The sequence below is a fragment of the Dasypus novemcinctus genome, chromosome 6 (assembly GCF_030445035.2).
Source record: "Dasypus novemcinctus isolate mDasNov1 chromosome 6, mDasNov1.1.hap2, whole genome shotgun sequence".
NCBI lineage: Eukaryota > Metazoa > Chordata > Mammalia > Cingulata > Dasypodidae > Dasypus > Dasypus novemcinctus.
The window spans coordinates 15649319-15676981 of record NC_080678.1 but is presented as its reverse complement, the minus strand read 5'-3'; the positions used below and the strand labels follow the sequence as shown (position 1 = coordinate 15676981).

At 51.0% G+C, this 27663-nt stretch overlaps 1 protein-coding gene across 4 annotated transcripts in view; it reads left to right on the top strand.

Annotated features, from left to right (window-relative positions):
* Positions 1-27663, top strand: part of TACC2 (transforming acidic coiled-coil containing protein 2) — a 226948-nt gene that overhangs the window by 191635 nt on the left and 7650 nt on the right. For 3 of the 4 annotated variants that reach the window (XM_058298235.2, XM_058298236.2, XM_058298243.2), the window contains 9 exons: positions 740-1034; positions 8203-8264; positions 9941-10056; positions 11143-11314; positions 12611-12751; positions 13619-13708; positions 20960-21103; positions 21485-21561; positions 24796-24839. In XM_058298235.2, the coding sequence (XP_058154218.1) occupies positions 740-1034; positions 8203-8264; positions 9941-10056; positions 11143-11314; positions 12611-12751; positions 13619-13708; positions 20960-21103; positions 21485-21561; positions 24796-24839 (1141 nt within the window). The remainder of the gene's footprint in view (positions 1-739; positions 1035-8202; positions 8265-9940; positions 10057-11142; positions 11315-12610; positions 12752-13618; positions 13709-20959; positions 21104-21484; positions 21562-24795; positions 24840-27663) is intronic. The other variant, XM_071215642.1, reaches the window with a different exon arrangement.

The window sequence follows — 27663 nt, the reverse complement described above, 5'->3', positions numbered from 1 at the left end:
CTGTAGGATCCATTCTAGTCCATTCTGGCCAGCTAATCCGCTGAGCACGTGCGTGAAGATCAAGTTGAGAAAGCATAGCGACCAATGAATGCATAATGCAAAAATGAAAAACAAGTGTGGACAGAGGAAGGCCGGCCAGGTGCCAAGAGCACTGGATCATGCAGCCTGGGTCAGAGTGGGAAGAGGAGGGAGACCACCCCGCCAAGAACTGGGGGCTCGGGTGCTTGTGCCAGTAGCCCCTGTCTCCCTCTTACAGGGTTGCTTGTGGGGAGGTTTAGCCTCACGTCTGGGAGGCACCCAGCCTGGGAGAGGGGCTCTGGGCCCCACACCCTTGGAGGGCCCTGGAGATGAGCTCCTCTTTCTTCACCTCCAAGGACAGGCCTGCAGACTGTCAGGTGACAGAGATGTTACCGATGTGCAAATGCTGGAGCATAAGGCAGTCATCGTAGCAGGAAAACCCGCAGTAGACAGGGTCTCCTTAGTTCTTCTCGAGTGAATGAGCAGGAATATCTCCAAGAAATACCCAATCTTGAATTTTTAAACCCATGACCACTTCTTGGAACAAACCATCAGAAAGGGAAACTCACAGAGGAAAAGATCTGTTTTCTTGGGGGCCCATTTTGAGCAGAGTCCGAGAAGAATGGGGGCCCGTTCCGCTAGGGGGGCCCAGACCCGTGGGTGGATGGGGTGTCAGACCAGGAGGCTGGATGAGAGAAGAGACAGTTGCTTCTTCTTGCAGGACCCCACCCCGGCGGCCACCCCAGAGAACCCACCAGTGATCTCTGCGGTGGTCCACGCGACAGATGAGGAGAAGCTCGCGGTCACCAGTCAGAAGTGGACGTGCATGACGGTGGACCTGGAGGCCGACAAGCAGGACTACCCCCAGCCCTCGGACCTGTCCACCTTCGTCAACGAGACCAAGTTCAGTTCACCCACGGAGGGTAAGCAACTCGGTGGCCAGCCGGACCCCCAGCCTGCCTTGGAGAATACTGCCCCTAGGGAGGAGAAGGCCAGGAAAGGAGCACCTGAGCCAGGTAACCATGCTGTCGGTGGCTTGTCTTCCAGTGCACTCGAAGCTCAGTCTGTGTCTTCCAAATACCCCGAGACTTGAAACCAGCCTTCCGTTGCTCCCAATTCACCTGCTAAGCGCCAGGCACAGCACTCTCTAATTTTTGGTCCTGACCTCCCTCTCGAGCTTTGCTCTTTCTTGTCTGTATGGCTTTTGCCCCTTTGTGTTTTCTGAAAAACGGTGGCTCCAGTACCTTCCAATGTAGGATAAGCTCCCTGGGGGTCTCTTGGCGCCACCATTGTCCATAGGCCTTACGAGATGCCCAGATGTGGGTCAGGCCGGTCCAGCCCCAGATCAGAGTTTCCCCAAGGCTTGCTAACGGGAGCACGGCTCCTTAGGAGTGGCTCCCAAGGCCCTTGGCTTTCATTAATAGCTTCTTCCTCTTGTGTTTATTCAGCCTCAGCTTTCTGCCTGGTTCTGGGTTCAAAAAACCCACATATTTTAAGCCAGCTCAGCATCACTAGGTGAAACATTTTTTTAAAAAATTACTTATCCAGCAGCGTTGATTTTTCTGGATCCGTATATTGGGTCCCGTACTTCCTTTCTTGTTAGGAAGGTGGTTAGGGGAGCCACGAGAGCCATCCTCCCGAGACCGACCTCTTGCCCTGCTTCGGCGGCCCTCTGCATTCCCAGGCCTCATGCCCCCTCTCCTCCGCCCACCTCGTGTGAGGGCAGCGTCTTGTCTTGAGCCGTCATTCCAGCACATGGGCTTTTGTGATGACTTTAAATTTCCCCTTCCAAGATCTCAATGTAGAATCGTTTTTTTAAACATCTAAGTAGAAGTCAGCCTAAGGAATATCACCCATGAGAGCCTTACCTCCACTTCTTTGTGCTGTCAGGAGCCAGGGTCTCTGGTAAATGGCCTCACTGGCCCATCACAGGGTTGGGGTCATCCCAGGCCTTTGTCACCGTGCCCTGCGGCGCTTCTCAGGGCTCTTGCTAGACCAGGCCTCTCAGTGGCTTGCGTTGCACCCAGCGAGACCTCCAGAGGGTACCGGTGTCATTTGTTATGAGCCCTGTTTCGTGTTTGGTAGGATTTTGAGGCTTATCATCTCACAATCTAAAGCTGCCTTTCTACATCCAATTTCACGATGAGAAGACGATCCAAGTTCCGTGGACTTAGACGGCTTTGGATTTGGTTTTCTGCAGAATGGAGCCTGATGGTTGGCTCTCGGGTTGGCCTTCTGCCTTGGGGGTTTCCAGCGACCGTCGCACTCCAGCCAGATGCCCGAGACCTGGCCTCGGCCTCCCTCAGGCCCCGCTTTTCTCTACACCCACACCCCGGCCACCTGCCTCAGCTGAAGGGAACCGTGTCCTTTTCCCCGGGCACTCCCCTCACTCCTGCCTCTGCTGGCTCCACCCTGCAATGCCCCTGGCCTCCACCCTCGCCTGCCTCAGTCCCGACACCCCTTCCCTGGCCCCGCCTGCCCCTAGGGCTTGGCCTGGGTGCTGCAGGCCCCCTGGACACCATCCCGGTGACGCGTGCACGTTTGCTTCCCTGCGAGAGTGTGCGTTGCTTCCCTGCGAGAGTGTGCGTTTCCTGAAGGCAGGACCTCGTCTGATTCGTCTCTGTGTCCGCAGAGCACCCGAGCGTGGTAGGGGCTCAGGAATGGTTTGTGCAATGAGGAGTTCCAGGGCCAGGCAGGGGAACAGCTTCGCCTCAACTCCGACATCGTGGTCTTGGCAACAGGCAGGGCCCTCCTGGGCACCATCTGCTGGGGCGTCGGGGACGGGCTTCACAACCCAGAAACTGCAGGGACCCCTGAGCCCCAGCTGTGGACGGGGCCTTTGGGTGGCATCTGTGGTTTCCTGCTTGTTCAGGTCTCTTGAGGCTTAAAGAAGAACTTTGAGATGTCAGAGAAAAACATTCAGAAACCAGCCTGGGCTGGGCTTGGCATTGCCAGTAAAAATCAAAAGACTTGTGGTTTAGATATGTCCATGTGCTTGGTTTTTTCATCAAAACCCAAATACATATATATGTTTTTAATTTAGAAAATACAGAAGTCCTAATAGACCTGTTCAAGCTAATAGCTGCCTCATTATGGTATCATCTGTCTGTTCATCTTTCTAGAATGGAGGACTCACTAGCTCAGTGACTTAGTTTGACAATTATTTGTTTCCTGCAAAAACTCAACAAACAGGTCAATATCTAAGCTTGGGGCAAGATTCAGTGGAACCTGTCTCTTTAGAAAGCGATCGTGAGGATTTGGGAAGTCACTAATACAATTATATAGCTGGCGGGCAATCAGAAGTCCGTCATCCACGTGGATGCAGATCTGTTGTGGTTTCACGAGGCGCGGGCCACTGCCTCCACCTTCCTGAGACAGGCGGGTGGCCTCCAGTGACGGGGTGAAACTGGACGCGGAGCCCTCTTATCAGATCCGCCTTCCTGTTAGCTTAATGAGGTCAAGTCCAGCAATGCCAGACACACCCCTGGGGGTGCGATCATCAGAATGAAGCTGGCCACGGCCATGGCCAGGAGCCGAGATTTTCTTACGCGGAAGCCACAAACCACAGAAACATGGAAGTGGGGGACAGAAATGGTGATTGCCATTTCAAAACCTATTTACTCCCAGAATTCTGTAGGTGATATTAATACAGCAGGAACCGTCATTGGAGCCCTATCGTTGAGCAGGCCGCTGTGCTGAGTTTTGTCCGTGATTTCATTCCGTTCATTCCATCCTCCCATCCCTGGGGGGTGGATTTCAACTAGTCCCCATTTTAAGAACTGGAACAGTGGGCTTTGAGCTGTTGAGCGACCGCCCAGCGTCGCGTGGCTGGTCTGTGGAGGTGGGGTCTGCCTGATTCTCAGGTTCATGCTCTTTCCCACTGGGCTGTGTAGGTGGACATCGAGTCGCCTTTCTCTCTCCATCTGGAAAACGAGGATGTTCAGCTAGACCAGGGCTTCCCTCTTGGAGCTTCAAGTTGTCGTTATGTTTCAGAAACCCCGAATGGCATGAGCTAGAAAGGTTCCTGGGCAGTTAACAGTTCTGTGTTGATCAACTGACTGATGAAGAACCCAGCTTGAGGCAGCGGACTTGGCCCAGTGGTTAGGCCGTCCGTCTACCACATGGGAGGTCCGTGGTTCAAACCCCAGGCCTCCTTGATCCGTGTGGAGCTGACCCATGCGCAGTGCTGATGCGCAGTGCTGATGCCCTGCCACGCAGGGGTGTCCCCCGCGTAGGGGAGCCCCGCACGCAAGGAGTGTGCCCTGTAAGGAGAGCCGCCCAGCGCAAAAGAAAGTGCAGCCTGCCCAGGAATGGTGCCACACACACAGAGAGCAGACACACAAGATGACACAACACACAAAAGAAACACAGATTCCCGTGCCGCTGACAACAACAGAAGCGGACAAAGAAGACGCAGCAAATAGACACAGAGAACAGACAACCGGGGTGGGGGAGGGGAGGGGAGAGAAATAAATAAGTAAATCTTCAAAAAAAAAAAAAAAAAAGAACCCAGCTTGACAATCCTGAACCCTCTTCTTGGAAAGGTGACTGAGTGTTGGCACCATCTTCTAATGACACAGTGCCGTAAGAGAGGGAGGACGCGATGCAGCCCCTGGGGCCACACCTCCCAGCCCCTCCTAGCTATGGATTCCCGGGTCGCGATGGCCCCCGACGGTCCCCTAGTGTCTCTGTCTTACTTCACACCAGCCTCTCCTTGCTGTGTGGTAAGGAGAAGGCGTGCTCCTCAGAAGCCTCAGCCCCTCTTTTTGGGGGTGCCTTGCCTGTCACAGACATTCAGAAGGGACATGGTGAGGAAGATGGGAATAGCCTCTTCCTCCCCTTCTAGAGGGTTCTTCTCCCCTCATCACGTACGTTAAAAATTCCAGGACTGATAGTGGTGAATGATAATGTATCCGATCCCCATGCCTTATGTTCGTGTAGCCTGTTACAGGGCTTTTGTATTACATTATTTCAATTTGTCCTGCCGAATGTAGCCGCTTGTCATGCCATTTGGTAAATTAATAAGCACAGGGAAGTCAGGTGAGCTGGTTGCCCTGTTTCTGGAAATGAGGTTCTGGACTAGGCTGCATCCTGCTGGCCCCCACCCAGGGCTCCTTCAGTCCCCGGGAACGCTCTCCCAGGAAGGCAGCCCACCGAGCCCTCTCGCTGCGCAGTGCCCCAGGATGAAATAATTACCAAGAGCAGCCCTCGGACACGACGGGACTTACTGGAAGCACTTCTGGGCCTCTTCAGCGTGCAGCAGCCGCATGTCTTCACGAGCAGCCTTCTTTCCCCCTTCAGTGTGAAGACAGCGTGGCACTTGGAGCAAGTGACCTGGTGTTGGAAAGGGGTTAAAATTGGACACGGCTTCATCCCCTCCCATTCTGAGACCTAGAATTTAAAGCAGATGAAGTGCGATTTGGAAACCAAGTTCAAGAAGTTGTTTCTTCCAAATAGCAGGGATTGCAGTCATGACAAGAAGAGGCATTTGTTTTTCTTCACATCCTGCTCAGCTGCTAGTGAACTGTAAATGAGACGCCAAGGTGGCTGTAATGGGACATGGCAGGCCGTGTTCGGAAGGAGCCCTGGGTCGAGAGAAGTTCTCCAGGCGTCCGTCCCTCACCTGACATCACGCTTCTCTGTTCAGCGCAGGTCTCCTGTAACCAGGCATGTCACAGACGGTAACGTTTCTCTCGTGGTCAGCAAATGCTGCTCTCGTACTACTGACGCTGTCCCCAAAGGGAGGAGCAGGGATGCTGGGCAATGTTAAGGGAACCCCATGGCAGGTAGAGAAGGAGGCAATCCATGAGCTCAGTGACCTGAAATTCACCCAGATTCAGCCACCATGACGTGAGCTACAATTCCAGCTGGGACACATCACCAGGGCAAGCTGGTAACCAGAGCAGGCACTGGCAAGGGCCATGAGTTCCTGGAAAGTCTCTTGTGGTCCTTTGTTCAATTGGTGCATCCTTGGAGCGCTGCGCCATTATGGGGTGTGCTGGGTGATTTCTGTGGAATAATTTATGGCTATGGAATGCCCTAGCAATAATGATGATACCTTGGAGAAGGGGAGCAGCTGATTGACTATTATCTTCTCAACTTAAACAGTCAAGGCTAGAACAATAAAATGAGAGCCCTGGGCTCCGAAACTGGAAGGTGCTGGATTGGAAGAGACCCTAGAAATCACCTTGTCCATCCCTGTCCTCTGCCTGCCTCCCTTCTTTGAGATGAAGATAATAAGTCTTCACAAACGGATGCTCTGTTGCAGTTTCATGGCTGCTAAAACCAATGCCCTACCATGGGTTGGCGTCAACAACCAGAATTTATTGGCCTATAGTTTTGAGGCCAGAAGCCCAAGTTGAAGTGTCAGCAAATCAGTGCTCTCTCTCTCTGAAAACTGGTATTTGAGGGCTGGCTGCCAGCAGTCCTTGGTCCTTGGCTCTTCCGTCACATGGCAGTGCACATGGCAGTGCCTTCTCCTTTCTCTTCTGGGTTCCACTGACTTCCGGCTTCTCGCTTCTCCCCATAGCTTTGTCCGTTGTGGCCTTTCTATAAGGCCTCCCGTAACAGGGTTAAGACCTGTCCAGATTCAGTGGCCACACCTTCACTGAAGTCACCTCACCAAACGGTCCTATTTACAATGGAAGGGATTAGGATTAAGGACATTCTGGGTGGTACCGGCCAAGCCACCAGAGTTGGGCAGGGGTCTGCATATGGGTGCAAGTGATGGTGAGAAAAGCTCTTCCGGAGTCCAGCCCCACGGCTTGTGCTCTCTTCTTTCTGTGGGACACCCAAGTCATGGTTCAGGCCTTCAAGGAAACAAGACATCTTTCTGACTGTTGATCCACAAAACTTTCTTTGTTCCTCTGAGCAAGATGTGCCTGCTAGAAAGATGCATCTGCATTGCAATACAGAGGCACCTGAACATTTGTCCACTTGATGAAGTGCTTGGGTTTTATTTGGCCACAGCCATACACACCTTACAGGTTTTAAGAAAGTCTTCCAGGATCTATCTCATTTTAAAACTCATAATAAAGAATCCTTTCTTGAATAATGCCTTCAACTATAAGTATAAATAGTGGGGTTTTACCCACAACTGCTATTTATACTTTTTTTCCTCTAGGCTTTATGGATTGTCACTGAGGCTCTTGCACAGCTGGTTTGTTAGCAGATCACATGTGCCATCTTGTAGCTCCAGATGTGCCTCTCTGAGGACAGGCTTTACTTTGGCCTCATTCCCAATCATTTCTTCTATGCCCAAGGGAGTGCTAGGCATAGAGCAGGCTCTCAGAAGCTGTTTACTGGATGAGGGCATTCAGTTGAGTGGCAGAGCTGGGTTTCCATATGGAACCATCTGGGAAACTGAGTTTGGCAGTGGGATTTCTAGTCTCTGGTCTTTGCAGCCTGAAGTTAACCATTCAATTTGAAATAGGTCATTTCTTGATATTTTGGACTTTCAATGGTGTGTGCATGTGGAAACTTGATTTGGCACTAGCAGAATCTTGGGAAATGTTCTAGGTGACTGGTGACTCTTCTCTTACAAACCCTGAAGGAGCGATATCTGTGTTTCTTTTACTTCAGCCTGTGGCTGGAGTTAAGTTCCCAGGTACAGACCATTATGATCTGGTCCTGAGTTCTACAGAGGACAAATGAGAGTTATGGAGGAATCAAGCACCCCAACTGATAATGACTTTGCAATGATAGTGATACCTTGGAGAAAGGAGCAGCTGATTCACTGTTACCTTCTCAACTTAATCTAGGACAGAACAATAAAATGACAGTCCTGGGGTCCTAAACTTGGAAAGGGATAGATCTGGAAGAGACTTTCCTTCACGATGGAGATTCAGAGGCTCCTAAGAATTTGTCCACATCTTAAAGGGCTTAACTTTATTTTATCTGAAAACGTGGTGCAAACATTGAAATTCATCCACAACCGCGTGCTTGTTCATGCCTTTTCATTCCCTTGGGGCTCCTTCAGATTTGCCAGATGGCAGAAGCCCCTCACGGCAAGAGGTTTACCATTTGGCTCAGTGTAGCTGAGCCTCTCCCTCGGCTGTCTGAGAAGTCAGTCATCAGCCGGCCTTCTCAGAAAGCTTAGAGCTTTGTTCCAAGACCCACCTTGCCCTGCCCACCGTTTTCCATTTGTTCTCCTCTGGCACTGATCCACCTTTTGTTTCTTTGCAGAGTTGGATTACAGAAACTCCTATGAAATCGAATATATGGAGAAAATTGGCTCCTCCTTACCTGTAAGTTCCGCTCGGCTGGCCAGGGGACTTGCTCCCTTCTCTGCCCCTTGTCATGACACGCAGCTGCCTCCTCCCCTGTACGATCATCCCTGTGGGCTCAGACCCCAGTTGAGGGACCCTCTGTGGCACAGAATCCAGGGTGTGCCCATGGAGGAAAATAAGCTGGAGAAGGAGGTTTGTCCTCAGTCTACTTCATATGGTGCTTTCAGGGAGACAATGAGAGAATGTAGTTAGGCTTCCTGACAGAATCACTTCCTAGACCAAGAAAGAACTAGTCTGATTTCTTATTTTTAAGGTGTGACAGTAGAGGTTTTCTACAAATTCCTTTTTGTATGTAAGTGAGGCTTAGCTCTTTTTCATTTTAAGTGGCCGTGATAAGCAGCTGTCTTCCCTGGCTGTCAGCTGCCGCTGTGAGTTCCATCCAGTGTGAGCTCAGCGCCCCTGCTGGAGGCAGGGCTGGGACACCACGTGTCTGGCCACGGTAACCTTATCTCTGTCTTTCTTTGCATCATTTGTAGATGCTAGAGTTGCTTTTCTAGACTGCCCAAAGGTGGGACAGGAAAATGTACCCGCAGACAGACTTAACTCAAGTACCAAGTCGATCAAATCACAGTCCCCAAAGGAAGGCGCACAGCAGCTTCATCATCCCTGCCGTTGGTGCAGCTCACGACCGGGTTTGCTCGCTTCTGGGGCAGCAGTGTCCCAGAGAGTCGAGGCCACCAGAGGTCTGACTGCTGGAAAAGAACATATTATGGAGTATGAGACATTTTATCACCAAAGTGCAACATCCACGTGTTTTGTTATCTTTGATTTAAATGGACTCAAACCGTGAGGGACCCCTCTTCCACCGGAAGGCCTCGGGGGTGGCTTCCCTGAGGAGCGAGCCCTGCGCAGGTATCTCAGGTACCTCAGAGCCGCTCACGGACGCTCAGCAGGTGCAGAGCAGCGCACGTGCTGGTCATTGCGAGGGCTTCTTTGGGGATCCCAGGCAGGGCTCCCTGCTAACAGCCTCCAGGCCCCGCTCCTAGGCCTGAGGTCCCAGCTCCACCACCCCCCCCATTTCCTCCTGCCCCTTGTAGCCGTGCACCCCCCATGCCCTGCTCGGGCTGAGGTGCTCTCGTGACCTGCACCTGCCATGAGTCTCCTCCGCCTGTGCCGCGCCCTCTGCTCAGAGCCGCCTCTTGCCCACCTTCGCAGAAAAGAGCCGTTGTCCTTTCAGGCCGAGCCCCCGTGCTCTGCTCGCTTCTCAGCGCTCCACTGGCCTGCCTCGATGGCGCTGCTCCTCACACACACCTCCCGCCCTCCACCGTGTGCCAGCAGCTCCCGGTGTCCTGGACCGGGACCCCTGCCTCCCACCTCCATTCATCCCCACCCCCGCTTCGTGGCCCAGAGAAAGCCAGGGAACATGGATGGGCCAGGCGCAGTCCAGCACCCCCAGCCCTTACCCATTCTCCCCTCTCCCTCGCAGCCGCAGCACGCTCGCTTTCCCTCCACCTCGCTCCCGCCCTCCCCTTCTCTCCTCTCCAGCATCCCCTTTCTCCCTCTTCTTGGTGATGCCAGAAAAATGAAGACTTTCCCTGATAAGCCATTTCTTCTGTGTTGAGGAGCCCCTGGCTCTCGTCTCTGTTTTAAGGCCAGCTGACCTCACGCTGACCACGTGGTTTTGGTCTCCACAGCACGACGACGCCTCCCCGAAGAAGCAGGCTTTGTACCTTATGTTCGACACGTCTCAGGAGAGCCCAGTCAAGACCCCTCCGGTCCGGATGTCGGAGTCCCCGACACCTTGTTCAGGGTAAGAGGCTTCCGGAACGAGAGGATTCCGAGCAGGTGGTCCTGACTTGTCGGCACCTATCAAAGCAGCCCACGTCTCTGTGTCTCAGCCTCCACCCTCCACACCCCAGCGCACAACCCGTTGTTTTGTCACTTTCCCCACGGGGAGGCGGCAAGCCCCAGCGTTCAGAGCCTGCGTCCCGTCTCCGATTCTTACCGTTTATGTCACGGGGTACTTCCCCTTCCCGGAAGATGACGGTGACGATAATGCAGACCCTGCAGGCCTCGCGTGACGAGTAGATGTGGCAGTCAGGTTATGGAGCATCTCCCAGCTCTGCACTGGGAGGAGCAGCCCCTGTCTCGCTAAGCCAGCAGGAGGACTGGACTGAGAAACGCTGGGTGGAGAGCACTTGTGGGCGGGCCTGGCACCCGCGGGGTGCCTGAGAGACGTCAGCTAGTAATGTGGGTGTTAAGCTTAGCATTCGTCAGGGTTCAAGCTCTGAGCCCTTGGTAGGGTAAGGGTGGCGCATTGCTCTGGGAAATGGACCGTCTCGTTCTCGTCTACCTGCCCCTTTCACTGAGCAGAAGGGAAATCTCTTGCTTCTGTTTCCAGAATTTAGTTTGACCCTGTGGACCACATTTCTGTCCAGAATGGTAAAAATGGCAGTAACAATGGTGATGATGGTGCCACAGCCGCAGTAACCACGTGCTAGGCCCTGCGTTCAATGTTTTACATGCAGCATCTTGTTTCACCTTCACAGAGACATATGTTGTCTCCTTGCAGAAAAGGAAACTGAGACAGAGGGCCCAACATTTCCCCCAGGGTTCAGAGCCAGCAGCCGACAGCCTGCTTGACTCCAGAGCCCGTAGCCCTCAGCCAGGGGCATCTGCTCTCCTCTCCCAGCCTCATCAGCAGCCCCTGGTGGCCCTGGACCACCCCTCCCTCTAGCTGCCCAGCCTTGAGACCCACTGACCTCCTGGCTCTTTTCCCTCTGGACTGTGGTCCTGAAAGTCCAGGATCCCTTGGGATGTTGGCTTAAGGGCCTCCTGGCTGATTGCAGTGGGATTTTCAATGGGAAGACCCTACAGATGCCCTTTGCACCCTCAGGTCAAGCTTTGAGGAGACTGAAGCCCTTGTGAACGCTGGGGCGAAAATCCAGCATCCCGGCCCACGGGGGCTGGTCCCCAACCAAGAGCCACACCTGCAGCTGCCAGAGAAATCCACCCAGAAAGAACTGGAGGCCATGGCCCTGGGGACAGCTCCAGACCCGATCGAAATTGTAAGTAGGGTCGGAAGGGTCTGGGGTCACTGGCGAGGAGGACGGGCCAGCGGGATCCTGCCACCAAAGCAACATCCCCTGCTGCCTGGCGTGGAGCCCCACCCCGCCCCCCACCCCACAGAAGCCAGCCAAGGAGACCCCTGTCTTCACCAGAATTTGTGTTTTTCTTGCCTTCAAGGTTATTGCTTCCCCACTGTTAGCCCCATAGGCTGGCTTGTTGCTCTGCAACTGTCATCAGTAGCCCCTACCTCCGTATCCCCGAAGGCGGGCAGGCGCTCGGCAGGGAATGGCAGATCAAGGGCACCTCCTTTTGGGGACAGGTGACTTTCCCAGCCTTAGGTATGGGAAAGCCCTTCTGTTTCTGCAACTAGGCCCTATACCTCTCTCCTCCCACACTTCGCTGAGGCCGGGCAGAGCTAATTGCCTGAACTGAAGGCCTCACCTAGCGACCTCCCTCCCCAGTATGTGACACGTGTCCATCTGTGGACCTGGATATGAGAGTTTAAATCTGGTCTCCCAAATCATATGACACTCATGGGAAGTTCTTCTGCATAATGAAAATGGACCGACCTTAAGTTCTTTTACCTCCCTCCTAGCAGCTTCAAAGGGTTTTGAAGCCATGGATTTAGGGCATGTCTTTTGTTCTTCCTAATTAGTAGACCATTCGTTTAGCTCATGCATCAAATATTTATTGAGCACCTACTATGTTGTCTGGCAGTGGTTTGGATGCTGGGAAAATACTAGTGAGCAAAAAGAGGGTTCAGACATGAGTCAGACAGTCTTACAAATAAATGCTGCAAAGATTTGTACATGGTTCAACTTCTACAAAGTTGACTTCTAATTTTGAAGTCTTTCTGATCTACCAGGAGACACTTTTGTTTATTATCTTTCCATTACTTAAAAAAGTGACTTTTCCCAAAACTTCACTTGTAATTTTCTTAATGAGGTCTGTTCAGAAAACCCACCAACTAGTTTGCCTTCCCCCATTGATTTCCAAATAAATACGCAAAGGTACCGATTCTCCTCCCACTGATTGGTTAGGGAGCCTGGGTGGTGTGGGGATGGGGGGCGCTGGGCGAGGGGAAGGGGGTTGGATCTGCCAGTCTCAGGATCTCCAATGTCAGCCTGTGGGAATTAGTCCAGGAGAAAAGCAAAGTATGGGCACCTGATTGCTAATTTCTTTAGCCTTAAGACAGACATGTCCAGCTGATAGATGCGTGGTCCTTGCTTGGAATCGATATCACTCTCTGCTCTCCTCTATTTCTCTTCCGTGTGCTCCACTCTGCCGGTGTTCAGACAGCGCCGGAGGGCGCCTTATTCCCTGCTGACGCCCTCCTCAGCAGGCTGGCTCACCCAGCCTCTCTCTGTGGCACGCTTGACTATCTGGAGCCCGACTTAGCAGAAAAGAACCCCCCAGTATTTGCTCAGAAACTTCAGGTTTGTAGCCCACATATGACCTTTTGGGAGTTTGTTAAAACCTCAGTAGAGAATGAACCCCTGAGTCCCAAAGGAAATGAGGCAGGATTTAATAAGCAACTGCTAAGAATGTTCCAAATGGAATGTCTTCCTCTCAAAGACCGATAGATGGTGTTAATGCCAGATGCCGAAATTATATAAATTGTTTGATTATATATGGAATGAACCCTTTCTATTCTAATTTGGAAACTGAGCCCAAACAGTCATTTTTCAGGAGTCTTGATAGCCCCCACAGCAGTCTCCATGATTTATTTGCTGAATTGAGGGTATTAGATCACCATGGAGACAAGCTCTTTATATATCTCCGGCTATCTCAGACTCCCATTGAGATAACATCTGGACTCAGTCTTGCATCTGGAACCCAAACAATCACCTGCTCTGTGCTTTAAATTTGGCAGCTTAATTTGATATCCTCTAGACTAGGACGTTCAGAGCAAACCTAGAGAGATTGTTTAAAGTCGTTTTGAGAGATGCAGCTCCAATAATGGAAATTGTTGGCTGACCTTACATTAAAAGAACCACCACCAAGAGAAAGAAAACAGTGCAGGAAAAATTTTGATCCCACTTTAAAAAAAAAAATCACTTCATATTCGACTGTGTAATACTTCCTGACAGACATTCGAAAGGGTGATTAAAAAAGAAAATTAAACACTTATTTCATGATCTGCTGAGGTGTTAATTGTGAAAGAAACGCGGCGCGTGTGTTTTTCCTGAGTACCTGTCATGACACGTTTGAGTGGCGCCTTCCCTCTTTGGATGTGGAAAGCATCTACATCCTGTCTTGATGTATTTCCCCTACGGTTTGCTCATAACCCACCCGTCGGGCAGGAGGAGTTAGAGTTTGCCATCATGAGGATAGAAGCCTTGAAGCTGGCCAGGCAGATTGCCCTGGCTTCCCGCAGCCGCCAGGACGCCAAGGTACCTGTTTGCTGCGTGCCGTGCACCTGCCTCTGGAGAATGTTTTGTGTGCCTCCGTGGTCCAGCAAGCTGCTTTGCTAACCATCCGATAGGCAGGCAACTCCAGTGTCTGACCAAGTATAATTTCCAAAAAAACTAAAAGCATAACTCTTGCATCGGTACCTAGTGAGCACATGGCTAAGACTTACTTAACTCATTAATGAAGGAACCAGGGTGGTGGAATGCTGGCTGAATGGAAAATAGGAGAAACCTATAATGTGGACCGTCCCTGGGGTAAAGAAGGCTAGAATGAGATTTTTTGCAAAATTTGACATAAAACTGGCTAATACTGGCCCCAGAACCCAGAACCTTGGAAATTTTTATTTTTTTCTCCAGAATCATTTGTTCCTCTATTGAAGAAAAATAATTGGCGGCTGCTCAGCTTTCTATAAGTTAACGTCTAACTTTACTGATTGAAAATATTAATAGTACGTGAACCAGAGGTCTCTTCCTAGAGTCAGATGGCCCTCAGGCCCCCAGGTTCTGTGCTACTCTAGAGCAGGGGTCAGACAGTACATATTTCAGGTTGGGGGCATGGAGGCTCTGTCGCTGTGACTCCACTCTGCCCTTGTCTCACCAAAGCAGCCACAGAGGACACATGGGTGAGTGGGCGCAGCCGTGTCACAATAAGCTTTCTTAGCGAAAGGCCCTGCAGGAGCAATTTGCCATCCACTGCCCCAGGGTGGAGTCAGTAGGCTACCAAGAAGCCTTTTTGCCTGGCTTCCAAGTTTGAGGACATTTTCCTCAAGCCAAATGAAGTATCGATGCTGTGCAGAAGCCCCTGTGGCCCTGCGAGGCCCGGCCCACCCCTCAGGACTGGCAGCCTGGGTCAGCCCAGTACGTCCCCGACAATTCTGCAGAAGTCGTGGCTCTGCTCAGGAAAGCTTTTCCCTTGACATTTTAGACCGAAGAATTAGATGAGGCCAGCACTTCCCAACCTTTTTTTTTTTTTAAATAAAAAACCACAACCCCTTTTGAGTCCGATAAAAAGTTAGGGCCTCTCCCCAGAATAATAGACATACTAATGAGATTTGGCACTTAATTACAAGGCGTTCACGGGCCTGCTGAAATGTGTCCATGGACCCCCTTTTGAAAATTTCGGGATTAGGGGCTTTCCCGGCCTATGGGAGTGCCGGCTTCCTGTGCGTTGTCACATTTAGGTCTCACAACAACTACTTGAAGTCAGGTATTATTGTCCCTGTTTTACAGATGAAGAAATAGAGGCCCCAGGGGGGGTCAGTACCTTTCCCAAGGTCACCTAGCTAGCAAGCGGCCGCCCCAGGACTCAAACCACGGGCCCTGCTGCCAGCGTCCACATCGTCTCCCTCACTCGTGGGTGATTCGTGGCAGGTGTGCAAGGACTGTACCTCTGTCATCTCCAGGGAGGATGGCAATGTCTGGGACCACTTTTAGAGGCAGCCTGGATTAAAGGAAACAGAATGCGGGCCGTGAGGTCAGGCCAGGGCTTTCCCGTCAGTCAGTCGTGGCTCCTAAGAGCCAGTTTGCAGGTTGCCATGAAGATGCAGGCAACATGGAAAGTGCAGCCCTGTGCCTAGCACACAGTAGGTGTGCAGTGAGAGAAAGCCGCTATGGTAGCTAGCCCTTTGCTTTTGCTACCCGATCCGACGTTCACGGCATCTCCAACAGTAGGCAGATTCGATTCCCATTTTACAGATGAGATGGAACCTTGGAGACGGTCTGAGGCCTGACAGCGGTGCTCTGGCTTGGCCCGGACTAGAACTGGGGTCTCCGGCAGAAGCCTCTCGCCCTGCCCATCTCAAGCCATCGGTCTGGGCAGAGGGACTGTGGTGTCCCCAGTCCATCCTCGGTAGTAGAGTCCGCTGCCTCTCCTGCCCTGAGGACCCCACCCCAGTGTGGTTTCCCCGGCCAGTAGGCCGTGGAGTGGGGGGAGACCCCTCCCAGACCCTTCTCCTGGCGACAAGAGGGTGGTCACACTCGTGGGAGCCCAGACTGGGGACTGTGGGTCCAGGACAGCGGTAGAATGCAAATCCAGGCCAGTGCTGTCCTTGTCCTGGTTCCAAACCATGAACTGGGGCTTTATTTCCAAGAAAATGAGCTTTTTAGAAAGCAGTAAGGGTTTTCCCCTCGGTAGATTTATTTCTTGGTATCCTTGGGGACTGGCTTTGAGACAGAATGAATTGGCTGACGTTCTTTTTTAGTTTTGTTTTTAATTAAATTGTCTTTTTTATAAGGTACATAGATCACAAAAAATGTTACAGTAAAAAAATATAAGAGGTTCCGACATACCCCACACCCCCACTCCTCCCACATCAACAACCTCCTTCATCATTGTGGCACATTCGTTGCATTTCAGGAATACATTTTGGAGCACTGCTACACCACATGGATTGTAGTTTACACTTTCCCCCAGCACATTCAGTGGGTTATGGCAGGATATATAATGTCCAGCATCTGTCTCTGCAATGTCATTTAGGACAACTCCAAGTCCCGAAAATGGAAATACGATGTGTTTCTCGGCAGAAGATTGAGGCCGAATTGAGCATGTCCTGAAAAGTAGCTCTGATTTCTAAGTATAAAGCTTCTGGAGGGCCTGGGCCTCCCCAGCCCTCCCCTCCGAGACCGTGCTGGAGACGCGGCCGGCGAGTATTGGCCGGGAGTGGACTTCCTCTCAGTAGCATCCTGTTCTCAGACCATGTGTCCTCATTTTGATTTAGAAAATATTGTTGCATGATCCAAGTGTGGGTTGGGGAGGAGCCCAAGCTACCTCCTTATGTACTTCAGAATTGCATGCCAAAAGAAGTGTTTTCTAGAAGTACACCATCTTGGAGGGTAAAGAACATTTTCCTCTACCATAGTCACGTGTATCCATCACTTTGTGTAAAAAGTTGATGATCTGATGATGTTGGCCCGTGGAAAGTAGATGCTCTTTCCTGTAGCTAACCAGCCCGGAGGGATCCATTTACATTAACCTAATTTCCTGTGGGTTTCTTGTTCATATAGACGCTTGAGTGCCTCTCACAGCATTGGAAACTGCAGATATCTAGAAAGAGAAAATAGTGGATGTGTATCCAATTTGTTCCTTTTTGTGCCCCTGTATTTCGGCTGCAGATGAGATAGGCCAGTCTTTGGAGCAGCAGGAGCTTCAACTGTTGTGAACACAAAAATGAAATCTCTTGAAAATCAACATGAAATATGATATAGGTGGCTTTCTAGTTGTTCTGAGTGCCATTTAAACTTCCATTTCCCTTTAGACCAGGCGTTCTTAACCTTTTTTGTTCCATGGACCCCTATGCCAGGCAGGTGAAAACCACAAACCCCTCACCAAGGCCACATTATCCCGTGTATTATTTAATATATCACACCCGCACCAACACGTCCCCACAAGAATAATGTTTTTTTGAGTTTCAATTGAAGCTCACGGACCCCTTGTTAAGAACCCCTGCTGTAGACTGAGAGATAGCTGGAGGCAACCTTTGAAGAATGACAGCAGGGTTTTCTTTGTCTCATTAGTTAAAAAAAAAAAAAATCCTGTGAAAAATCCACAGGGGCTGGGGAGCCTGGCTGTCGCCTCATTACTACTTTTCTTCCAGGCACTTCTGGCTGGACAGTTGGCTCCTGCTGGGACTAAATTGACCAGGGCCCGTGGCTGTGTAATGCAGCAGCCCTGAATTTCCCACTGACCTCAAGCAGAGTGGACAGAACCTGGGGCTGCTGGCTGCATGGCTTTCCATGAGCACCGGGCCTGAGGGGATTGATTTAATTTGTGCACATAATTGATACCAGTTGTGAGGCTTAAAGCTGTCGACATTTCTGCATTAGCGGGATCCAATTGAAAGAATGAAGGATGAGTCTGGATGACAACTGAGAAACAAGAATCAGGCGACCGTCGAGCTTCGGGAATGGGGGAGGGCCTCGGAACGGGCATCATTGCAAGGGCATGCTGGTAATCTCCCTCCTGTGAGTCCTGCAAGCGTCCTGGCCTGTTTTACGTGAGCAGGACAAGGAGTTAGGGCTGGGCAGCCCTGGCATCTCACCCCGCATCTCCTTTCACCCCATGTTCAGAGCTCCCCCCCTCGCCCCCACCCCGGCATTTAACAGTAGATCGAAAGTAGGGAGATGATGCCAGAAAGCCACAAAAACTGTTGGAGATGACGGTGACAACAGGCTGGCATGTGGCTCATTTGCCCGTTTGGAGAATGTGTGCCAAGGGCCTGGAGGCCCGTGTCAAGAAGGCCTGGGAGGCCTCATGGGCCTCCAAGGAAGGAGTGATGGGTTGACGGGGCTTCTGTGCACATGGCAGAAGGGATCGGCAGGGAGTGCCTTCCTTGTATTTGCTACTCCAGGGGTTGAGAACCACCCGTTGTCAGATTTGGACAGGGCAGCAGCAGGGTGAGCCTGCCCAGCACGGGGCCATGGGACCTCGACACCCCTGGCACCCTCCAGGGCACACCTAGCAGCCTCGGCCCACCGTCTCCCTTGACTCCTGATCCTCGGCCCGCATGCTTCCTGGATTCGGGTCTACAGTTGCTTGCGCCCCAGAGTCAGCCCCTGACAGTTTCTGGAGCCAGGAATCCCGCCTTGGTGCAGGCCATGGGCGCCTGGGTGAGCGACGGCCCCGCCCCCAGCTGCAAGGTCAGGAGGACCCTGGCTTGGGGCCTGCAGCTCTGAACGGGATTCTCGCAGGAGCCCGGATTTAGGGAGCAGATCGAAGGCCTGGAAGTGTCTGGGTTGTGGCCATTTCACATTTTAATTTGTGACTCTAGTGACTTTTTGATCCCTTTCAAGTAGCAGGGTTTATGTGAGGGAAACAAAGCCGATTTAAATCGAATCTTAAAACATCAAGGAGAGACAGTCAATTTCAGTTGTTCTTGGATGCAAGGGAAATCAGTTTGTGTACGATGAATTTCATTAACACACAGATACCCAGGCAGTAATTCAAATGGATTCTGAAGTCATCTGTTCTTTTATTGAACACCCCAGGTGGCTGGGATGAAAGACAATAGTAAATTTCTTGCTTGGTAGTATCGTGTTGCATTTGCTCAGAAAGCTCATTATTTGTTTATTTGAATTCTCTTGTTTTCCTCAAGAATTTGGGTAGGTCATAAATTCCCGTGTTGTTTATGTTTAGTTTCTGCCTATTATGATGGTTAGTTTTAATGAAATTCATTTTTTCACACACTTCACAATCTTTGGTACCTCTCCTTTTGGGTCAGGGCTGAGTCTCATACTGAGAAACCTTTGGCTAAATCCTTCAGCACCTCAATTTTTTTCATCTTCAGAAGAGTCAGGATAAGTTAGATAATGTCTAATGTCCTTAGCATTTTGAAATTCCATTTTTCTATTTTTTTAGAGAACACATTATTTTATTTTAAAAGTAATAGGTATGCAGGGTTTTTTTTCTTAATCAGAATTTTGTGTTTATAAACTTTGTCCATAAATACAGACAATGAGTTTTGATCTCTAGGTATATCATTTTCCGTTTGCTTCCGAAGAAATTGCCCCCACAACAAGCAGAACCTTGGAAACCACCTACAGACATCAGAGATCAGCCCATACATGCAAGCAGCTAGTGTGAGGCGCGCTTTCTTCTGAGAGGCCACCCCGCTCCTGAGGACTGTTCATTTGTGGGCTGGGCAGGTGGCCTAGAAACGGAAGCTCCTTTGGGACCTGAGGCAGGAAGCCTGCAGTGCCCCATGTGACACAGAGTCCGGAGGAGCAGGGGCCGTGTGCGCCCCTCTGACCAGCTCTTGTCCTTCGGGCTCCCCTGCGGGGTTAACACAAGTTCCTAAGCCAAGCGGGGCCATAAAACCAATGCAACAGACGCTGCCTTCCCGGACAGCCTAAACCCCTTAGCGCACCTGGCATGTTACAACTAACCCATCTAACCAATAACCTCTCCAGTCCTATCCATTAAACTTCCCCTCCAGTTTTCTGAGCCCTCTCCTTTGGCAAGTTCGTTTTCCCTAAGGCGTTAATAGGGTAAGCTGGCCTGTTCTTGTGACAGAAGGGGGAAATTCTGCACACGTGCCTTTAGGGCCAGTGACTGTTGGTTCTTTAATCTTACCTGCTGTCCTTTAAAAGAGGATCCTCATTATTCCTTTCCCAAATACTCCTCTCTTTAGAATGCATAGTAGCGTTCCGCCCACCGTTCAATTTTTTTCTCCTAAATTTCCCAAAGAAGCCACTGTGGGCACTCTGCCTTTTGAGCTACCATTATTTCATGTCGCGCTGGCCTTGGTAACTGGGGGTGGTTGGACTTGGTGCCCATGCCAGCTCTGTGAGGTTAATGAATAGGACTGCGCGTGCGGGTGGTTTGCTGTTTATTTGCGGTAGAATTAGCCTGAGCCCCACGCTACTGATTGACGATGCTCCTAACTCCCCATTTCAACTGTGTTGAGAACTGCCGAGTGTTTTATGTAGGGGGCGGACGGGAGCCCAGAGACCTCTCCCCACTCTCAGGAAGCCAGAGTCTCTCCCCTACAGAAGGCTGTACAGCAGGCAGACCAGTGTCCCATGGGTAGAGATCACACCACTTGTTGAGGGTCAGCAAATACGGGTATTGCCATTGATCTAGTTTCCAGCTAATGTAGCAGCCTTACTGGCAACATAACTCCATACCATACCACTTGGAAGGCACCTGGAAGCGCTAGCTTGTCAAAGGTGACATTGGTTAACTGACAACTGTGGACAGCTTTAAGCTTTGAGTGAATCACATCCTTTCAAAGAGAGCTAAACAAATGCCCCCAAATTGAAACGTGAACAGTCTTACAAAACCGATCAACTCAGCAGCTATTCCCAACTAGACAAATGTAGACTAGAATGCAACACTGTTCACTGGCAAGCTCTTACTTTGGAAACAGAGCCTGTTGGGGACTGACCTTGGTTCTCACATGCTGTGCCTGAGTGCCTTGGAGTCTGATAAATGGCAAGGATAAGCAGGCACCAGACGTGCCTGACTCCAAGGCCTTGGCTCGCAGAGGCCCCCACCACGATTAGCTTCTTTGTCTGCCTGCGCAGGTGCAAAATGATAGATTTCCATAGATTGTATCCGGCACTTCCCCATCTATTAGCCTTTGCATTTTCTCATACTTTCGGTGTTCTCTGTTTCAAAACTATCTAACTGACCCATTCATGAGACAATGAATACGATCTTCTTTGTTGAATGATGGATGTTAACGTGTTTCTTGTTGTTTTTTTTTTTTGAAATTTTAATTAAAAATGATTCCACAGAGAGAGGTTGCCCACCCAGCAGATGTCTCCATTTCCAAAGCAGCCTTGTACTCCCGTATCGGGGCGTCTGAGGCGGAGAAGCCCCCAGGCCTTCTGTACCAGCAGCCTGACCTGGGCACTGCGCTCCAGCTCGCCAGGGCAGAGGTACTGTGCCCTCGGGTCCAGGAAGGCCAGATCCAGCTGCACCAAGAAAAGATCGTTTCTGCCATGTGTAAATAAGAAACGTGTATGCCCCGGGCCACAAAGGCTGCCTCTTTTGAGACAGGCCTGCTCCTCTGAACGTGGCAGGCGGAGATGGCAGGCAAACCATACCTTTTTGTTTGATTTATAAGGAAAAGTGTATTCATTTTAGCGACTCCCCAGTGAGCTTTGTGTGACTCTGGTATCTGGCCTTTCCCTTCCTCACACTCGGGAGTTTTAATTTGGCATGGAGCATTTTAATTGCACGTTTATTTGCTTACTCCTTGCCTTGGTCTGAATTCCCTCATTTAGTGCTCACCTTTCTTCTCTTCTCCCTGATTCTAGATCATAACCAAGGAGAGAGAGGTCTCAGAGTGGAAAGAGAAATATGAAGAAAGCAGGCGGGAAGTGATGGAAATGAGGTCAGTTGTAAACTGGGCTTCCTGGTGGCGGGGAGATGCCTGTTTAAAACGCAATCGAATATATGTATAATGCAAAACAAGTCTCCTTTCTGCCTAGACTCCAGTTCCCCAACCCACAGGTAGCTGTTATCCACTGTCTCTGGTGTGTCCTTCCAGGAAGTTCCCATTTCTGATCACAAAATGTGAATGTATCCGGAGTGCCTCATTTTCTCTCCCCAAAAAGAGGAGAATGCCCTATGCATTGTTATACACAGTTGCTGTTATTTTTCAACTTAACAGTTTATCCTGGACATACCATACCGTTCTATCTCATTATGTTTAGCAGTTACATAATGGCCTATTGTATGGATCTAACATAATTAATTTAACCAGTCAGGATGGATATATCTTTAGTTTTTCCCCCGTTTTCTCCTGGATTGTTTTCATTTGTTACTTAGTATGAGCACCACCACATAGTAAGTGCCCACCGTGTGCCAAGCGTTGTGATTTAACTAAAGACACACAGTCTTCATTCTTCCTGCACCTCTGGAGTAGGAATTCTCAGCCACATGTGGCAGTGAAAGATCAGAGAGTAAGTGACTTGCCTGAGGTCCTGCAGCCTCTCGTTGATAGAACCTGGATTTGAATCCACCTTTCTGGCTCCAAAACCGAAACTCTTTCCACTGTGGCCAGCGGCCTGCCTCGTGGGTTAGCTATTCCAATGACCCTTTCCCCCCAGATGCCTGTCTCCTTTCTCAACTCCTCATCGTCTTAGAACCTTAGGAACTGTCCCTGGAGTTGGAACCTTGGGATGCAATTTTTAAAGCTCTATGGCAAAAGGCATTTTTCAGACAACTTTGGCCTGAACGCCCCAGATGAGGAAGAGCGAGCTGGGCTTCTGCCTGCTACCCTGTCTGAGAATTGCTCGTGGGAAACGCGGTTCCTTTTTTCCACATACCTGCCTTTCTCCTGCACAAGGTGAAATAACACATGGATTTTTCAATTGCCAGAGAAGACAGGGCTCAGGACACAGCCATTCCAGCAAGACAGAAGATCTGCCATGATGTTGAAAATCTGTAATAGTGTCCTTCATTTTAAGTAACAAAGTTTGGGAATAAGGGAATGGATGGTTTTTTTGTTTGTTTGTTTGTTTGTTTTTTAGGAAGTGGATGGATTTTTAAAAATTGATCAAAGAATTAGCACATTTTAGCATACCTAATTACAATGGCAGGTGTTTGTTTATTACCAAAAATCAATTGCATTCGTGGCTACCATTTTAAGTAACAAGCACTACTTAGGTAATCCTATCCCGTTTTCTGGGTGACGGTAGTATCTTCCTGAAAACTCTCCTGTTAGATTCCTTTTTTCTGCTGATGCTTTCCTGCCACCAGTTCTGAAGGCTAACCTTAGTGTTTGCTTTCCAGCTGAGGTCCTATGGTTGTTTTATTTTTTTAGTTTCTTTTATCTCTTTTTGGGGGAGGGAAGGGCTTGAGGTGGCTCTAGTTGTTTTGTTTTGTTTTTTACCTGCTAGCTTTAGTGTTTTTTTCCCCTGCTGAGAAGCCTGAAATTCTGTCTCTGACTCCTTCCACCTCCCAGGGAGAAGTGGGACTTCAGGGGTGCTGTGTACCCACTGGGGTGGGAGGATTTCAGGACGTCACCCTGGCCCAGCAGTGCGGTGACACCAGCCCTTTGCGCCTTCTGGGCCTGTTTACTTAACTCTGTGCCTGACTTTCCTCATCTGTCCAGTGGGTAAATAACACACCTCGAGGGCGCTCTCAGGCTCCGGAGAACGAGGCATTTGAATCCCAGCTCTGCCACCTCATAGCCTGGAGATCTGGGAGAAGTTCCTGCGTCTCCTGGTGTCCCAGTGACCCATCAGGGAGGGGGGACCATGAGATCCCCGCCTCTCAGGGGCCTTGTGAGGACCGGATGACAATGCAGTAGAGCTGAAGCAGCCCTAGGTCGCTGGTCTCCCAACACTTGGGGAAGGACAGGCCCTTTTCCCTGCTCTGGGCCCAGCTTCTTAGTCCTCAGTGGTGAGGGGTTTCGGCAGCCCCTTCAAAGATATGCCAACGTTTTGTGGTTCCGGGATGCAAGGAGGTATTGTTTAATATTAGAAAACAGGAGGCACATCTGGATATACTCCAGGAAGAACCCAGGTGAGCTCAAGTCAGGTTGCCAAAGAAAGGGTCTGCCCTGGGATGGGACGCCAACCTTGCAGCCAAGTTTGGGAAGCCAGGGGCAGACCCCCAACAACAGTGAGGCCTTTGGACTTGGCAGAATGTGTTCTGCTTTCACTGCCCCTTTTCACCTCGTTGGATCCCCCACAGCCCTGAAAGTAGGGTCTAGAGCATCTTCACGAAGCCAAGGTCCTGAGCTCTTGGCCATTAGCAGCCTTGGTCCCTTTGTAGGAAATAATTATGGGACAACTCAGGTGAGACTGACCCTCTTTGAGTGGTTCCTTCGAGAAGGTGGACCTTGGAGGGCAGGGTTCCTCACACCTGGGCCCTCTCACCTGGGAGCAGCTGGGAGGCAGGCGTGCAAGCAGAGGGGCTTACTGCTTTTGTGCAGCTCTTCACTGAGGCTACCCTAGAGCTTCAAGTCCAGACCTATTCCTTCCCTCTGCCCCCACCTCCCAAAAACACACGCAAGTAATGGCCCCTGGGCCATGAGCCCCCTCTAGTAGTAGAGGTAAGATTCATTTTCTGTGAGGTCAGGTAGGTGAGATGCTTTGGGAGAAGGGGACGCAGATAAAGTGCTGTGTGGTTCCAAGGAGAAATCCGGGAAGGGTTCCTGGGAGGAGAGAGCATTTGAATAGGACCTTGACCACCAGATGGACTATGACAGGTGGCGATAGAATGGCGTGAGCATAGGCATGGAGGTGAGAAAGTCCAGAGCAGTCGGGAAATCATTTGTCCTCATTGAGCCTTCATGCTCGTGAGATGGGAGGGGTAGGATGGGCAGGGGCGATTGGACCCAGATTGCCAGACTGCAGGTTTAGCCTTCCTTTGCTTGGCAGTGTGGGCCTCGGGGGACAGTGGACGTCTTGCGCAGGGCAGCGCATGTTTAGGGTTGCACACTAGGAAAATGAACCTCTTTGTGTGTGCGAGGGGAGGGCTGCGGCGGGCGGTGCCCTAGAAGTGCCCAGCCGTGACGGATCAGACTGTCCTGCGTGCGTGCTCAGGCTGCCGGTGTTAGCTGAGGTCGGCGTGGCTCTGTTGTCGCGGGTCCAATGTGTTTTCACTTCTCTTTCAGGAAAATAGTGGCCGAGTATGAGAAGACCATCGCCCAGATGATAGGTGGGTGTCCCTGCCTGCGGCTGCCAGACTGTGGGCTTGGGGTGGGCGGGCCGGGGCTCAGAACGGGGTCCTCCTTGGGCTGCCTCGGGGAGGGGCCCAACACCTCCGCCTGTGCCTCTGCCCAGGGCAGCACCCGCTGGAATGCCCTTGCCCCCAGTCGTGCCTAGGGACAGTCACCATTTGACCCGGCCAAGAGCAATCTGGCTCATGAGGAAAGGGATCGGGCAGGCTCCTGGGACGTGTGGGTGCATTTTTATTCTTGGAAGAGAATAGGAATCAAACCCTCAATGTTGATCTCAAGTGATAAAATTCCCAACTCGTGCTGACACAGCCTTTACACAAGGGTCCAGGGCGAGGGTGGCAGGACAGGTGGCCATCCAGCTGCCCCACCCTCACTTCCGCCGGTGACTGGCGCTGTGTCTGATGGTGACCCCCTTTCCTGCTGAGATCACACACTGCCTCGGAATCCACCTTAGCACACCTTACTGGCAGCCAGGACTGACAGATATGCTTGGACCTGCAATCAAAGGCCTCAGCTTACAGGTGACACACACCAGAGTCTTTGTTTCTTCCTTCCTTTTAAAAATAATGCAACAAGCTCTTGCACAAGTCCCAAGCCCAAGTTTTTACACTAGCCATGACTTTTCAGAAGAAGATGCTGTGCCTCTAAGGGGGTGGAGAAAGTTTGCTTGTTGGTTTGATTGCTTGCTTGCTTGCTTGGGCTCACAATATCAGTTTTTTCTTAAAATCTTTTTCTCCTAAGAAAATTTGGAGAAAAACTCCAGCTCCCTGCCAACCACAGTTTGCATGTCCAAGCTTAACTGTACCAGCCATTGGCCTCTCTCTCCCCAGCATTTTGGATTTATGAGTCATATCACTCCTCTAGCTCATCCCACGGTGACTGTAGCGGTAGCCCTGGGAGCCGTGGAGAGGCTGATTGAGTGCTTTCCAGTCAAAGGCGCTTTAATCTCAATTCATTATAATATTAAGGGTCCATTTCACTCCAGAACTTACAGAATGGGCCAGCTGGGTGTTTCTGAGGCTTAGCCTCATGGCACATTTCTCTAAAAATGGAATTTCTCTGTCACATTGCCTAAGGATTCAGGAATACATACCGGTGAAATTTTTAAAAATCTCTTGGAATTAAAACGACCACTGATTGCAGTTGGGATGAAGGATTTCCATCTCCTACCCTGCATTTGGCACCTGGAGCTAAATCTTTTGGCCTCCTGGAGTCTCAGGATGTGAGAACATCAGTCACCCCTGCCACGCGTATCCGGAAACGTCCTTTTCCATCGCAGGGCCACATGCTTTTATTTTTGCTCTTTGGGAGGACGTTTAGGCCGATGTTGGAATAGGAGTGAGCGGGTGTGTGCCTTCGCTCCCGGGACGAGGCTGCCACAGCCATCTTCTCTCGCTCAGCTGGCGAATGTGAATGGGCAGCTGTTCCCTCGTGACGCCTACAAGAGCGAGACGCTCCACTCGGCCTGAGTGGCCCGTGTTTATAGTGACAGAAAGATCACGCGACTCTGTTATTTTCCTCCCAGAGTTGGCACAGGTGAGGGTGGGTCCAGCGTCTTCACTTCTAGACATCCTGAGGAGTGTGCAAAGTGTGACCCCGGCTCAGCCTTCCGGCAGAGGCCATCTGTCTTCCAGATGATGGCCACACATGCCACCCCCTCCCCTGCCCCAGTCTCCCCCACCACCTCGCCCTCCCCCAGGGCATGCTCGGCCCGAGGGACCCTCTCTCCTCCAGAGCTGTGAACTCACCCCTCTTGAGCATCGTCCTGCCCTTGGGTGTGTCGCTTTCTCTGTGGGTGGCTCCATGAGGTGCTTCTGGTATCCCCAGCCTGGAGTAGCTGTCCAGGGCACCTCTCACCATGCCTGTCCTGTGCCCTGGCCTCATCCACCGTCCTCTTCATCCCCTGCTTTCCCAGGGCGCTCTCATCAGACACAGGGCACGTCTGGGGTTGTCATCCGTCAGGCATCATGGGAGTCATTGGTGAGGGCCGCCGCAGCTTGCAGGGGCCTCGAGTCCTTGCAGAAGGTTGTCTGGGACTTGCCTTGTGTCCGGGCAGGCCAGGAGTCCCTCCTTGGTGGAAACACACCTGTGTCCCACCTGCATTCCGTATTGGTCGTCCTGTTCGCACTCACCTAACCAGCCTCCCTAGTGCAGGAAGGGAAGGGGAGACGCAGGCCCAGAGAGCTTGGCGTGGTGAGGACCAGAGTTGGGGGCTGAAACTCGAACCATTGTCCACCCCCGTGTTGGCTCCCGGCTCTCCCCTGGCTCTGTGGCTTCCATGTAGCTTTCACAGAGGGCCCGTACCCACCTGACGTTCTGTCCTGCCATCGTTGTCCATTCTCCCCAAAGGTACTTTGAAAGAGAGTGTGGGTGAGCAGAAGTAGCTCAAGTGCTCAAGCGCCTGCTTCCCATGTACGAGGTTCCAGGTACCTCCTAAAAACAAACAAAAGAAAACAAAGGAAAAACCATCTCTCACTGGGGAGCAGATGTAGCTCAGTGGCTGAGCACCTGCTTCCCATGTACAAGGTCCTGGCTTGAATCCCCAGTAACTCCTAAAAAGAAAGGGAGAGAGAGAGGGCGAGAATGTGTTTTATGAAGCTCAAATATTGAATGTTCAGAACAGAAAGAGATTTCTGTGTTTTCAGCATTCCAAGTTGTTGCAATTGTTTTTTTTCTGCTTTCCTAACAATTGCCCTGATTATCTGTTTTGCTTCCATTTTCTGTTGCTTCTTGCTGTTTGCTTGCAAATCAAACAGGCAAGCCTGGTAAGTAAATGCTTTTCACCTAATTTGACACCTGCCC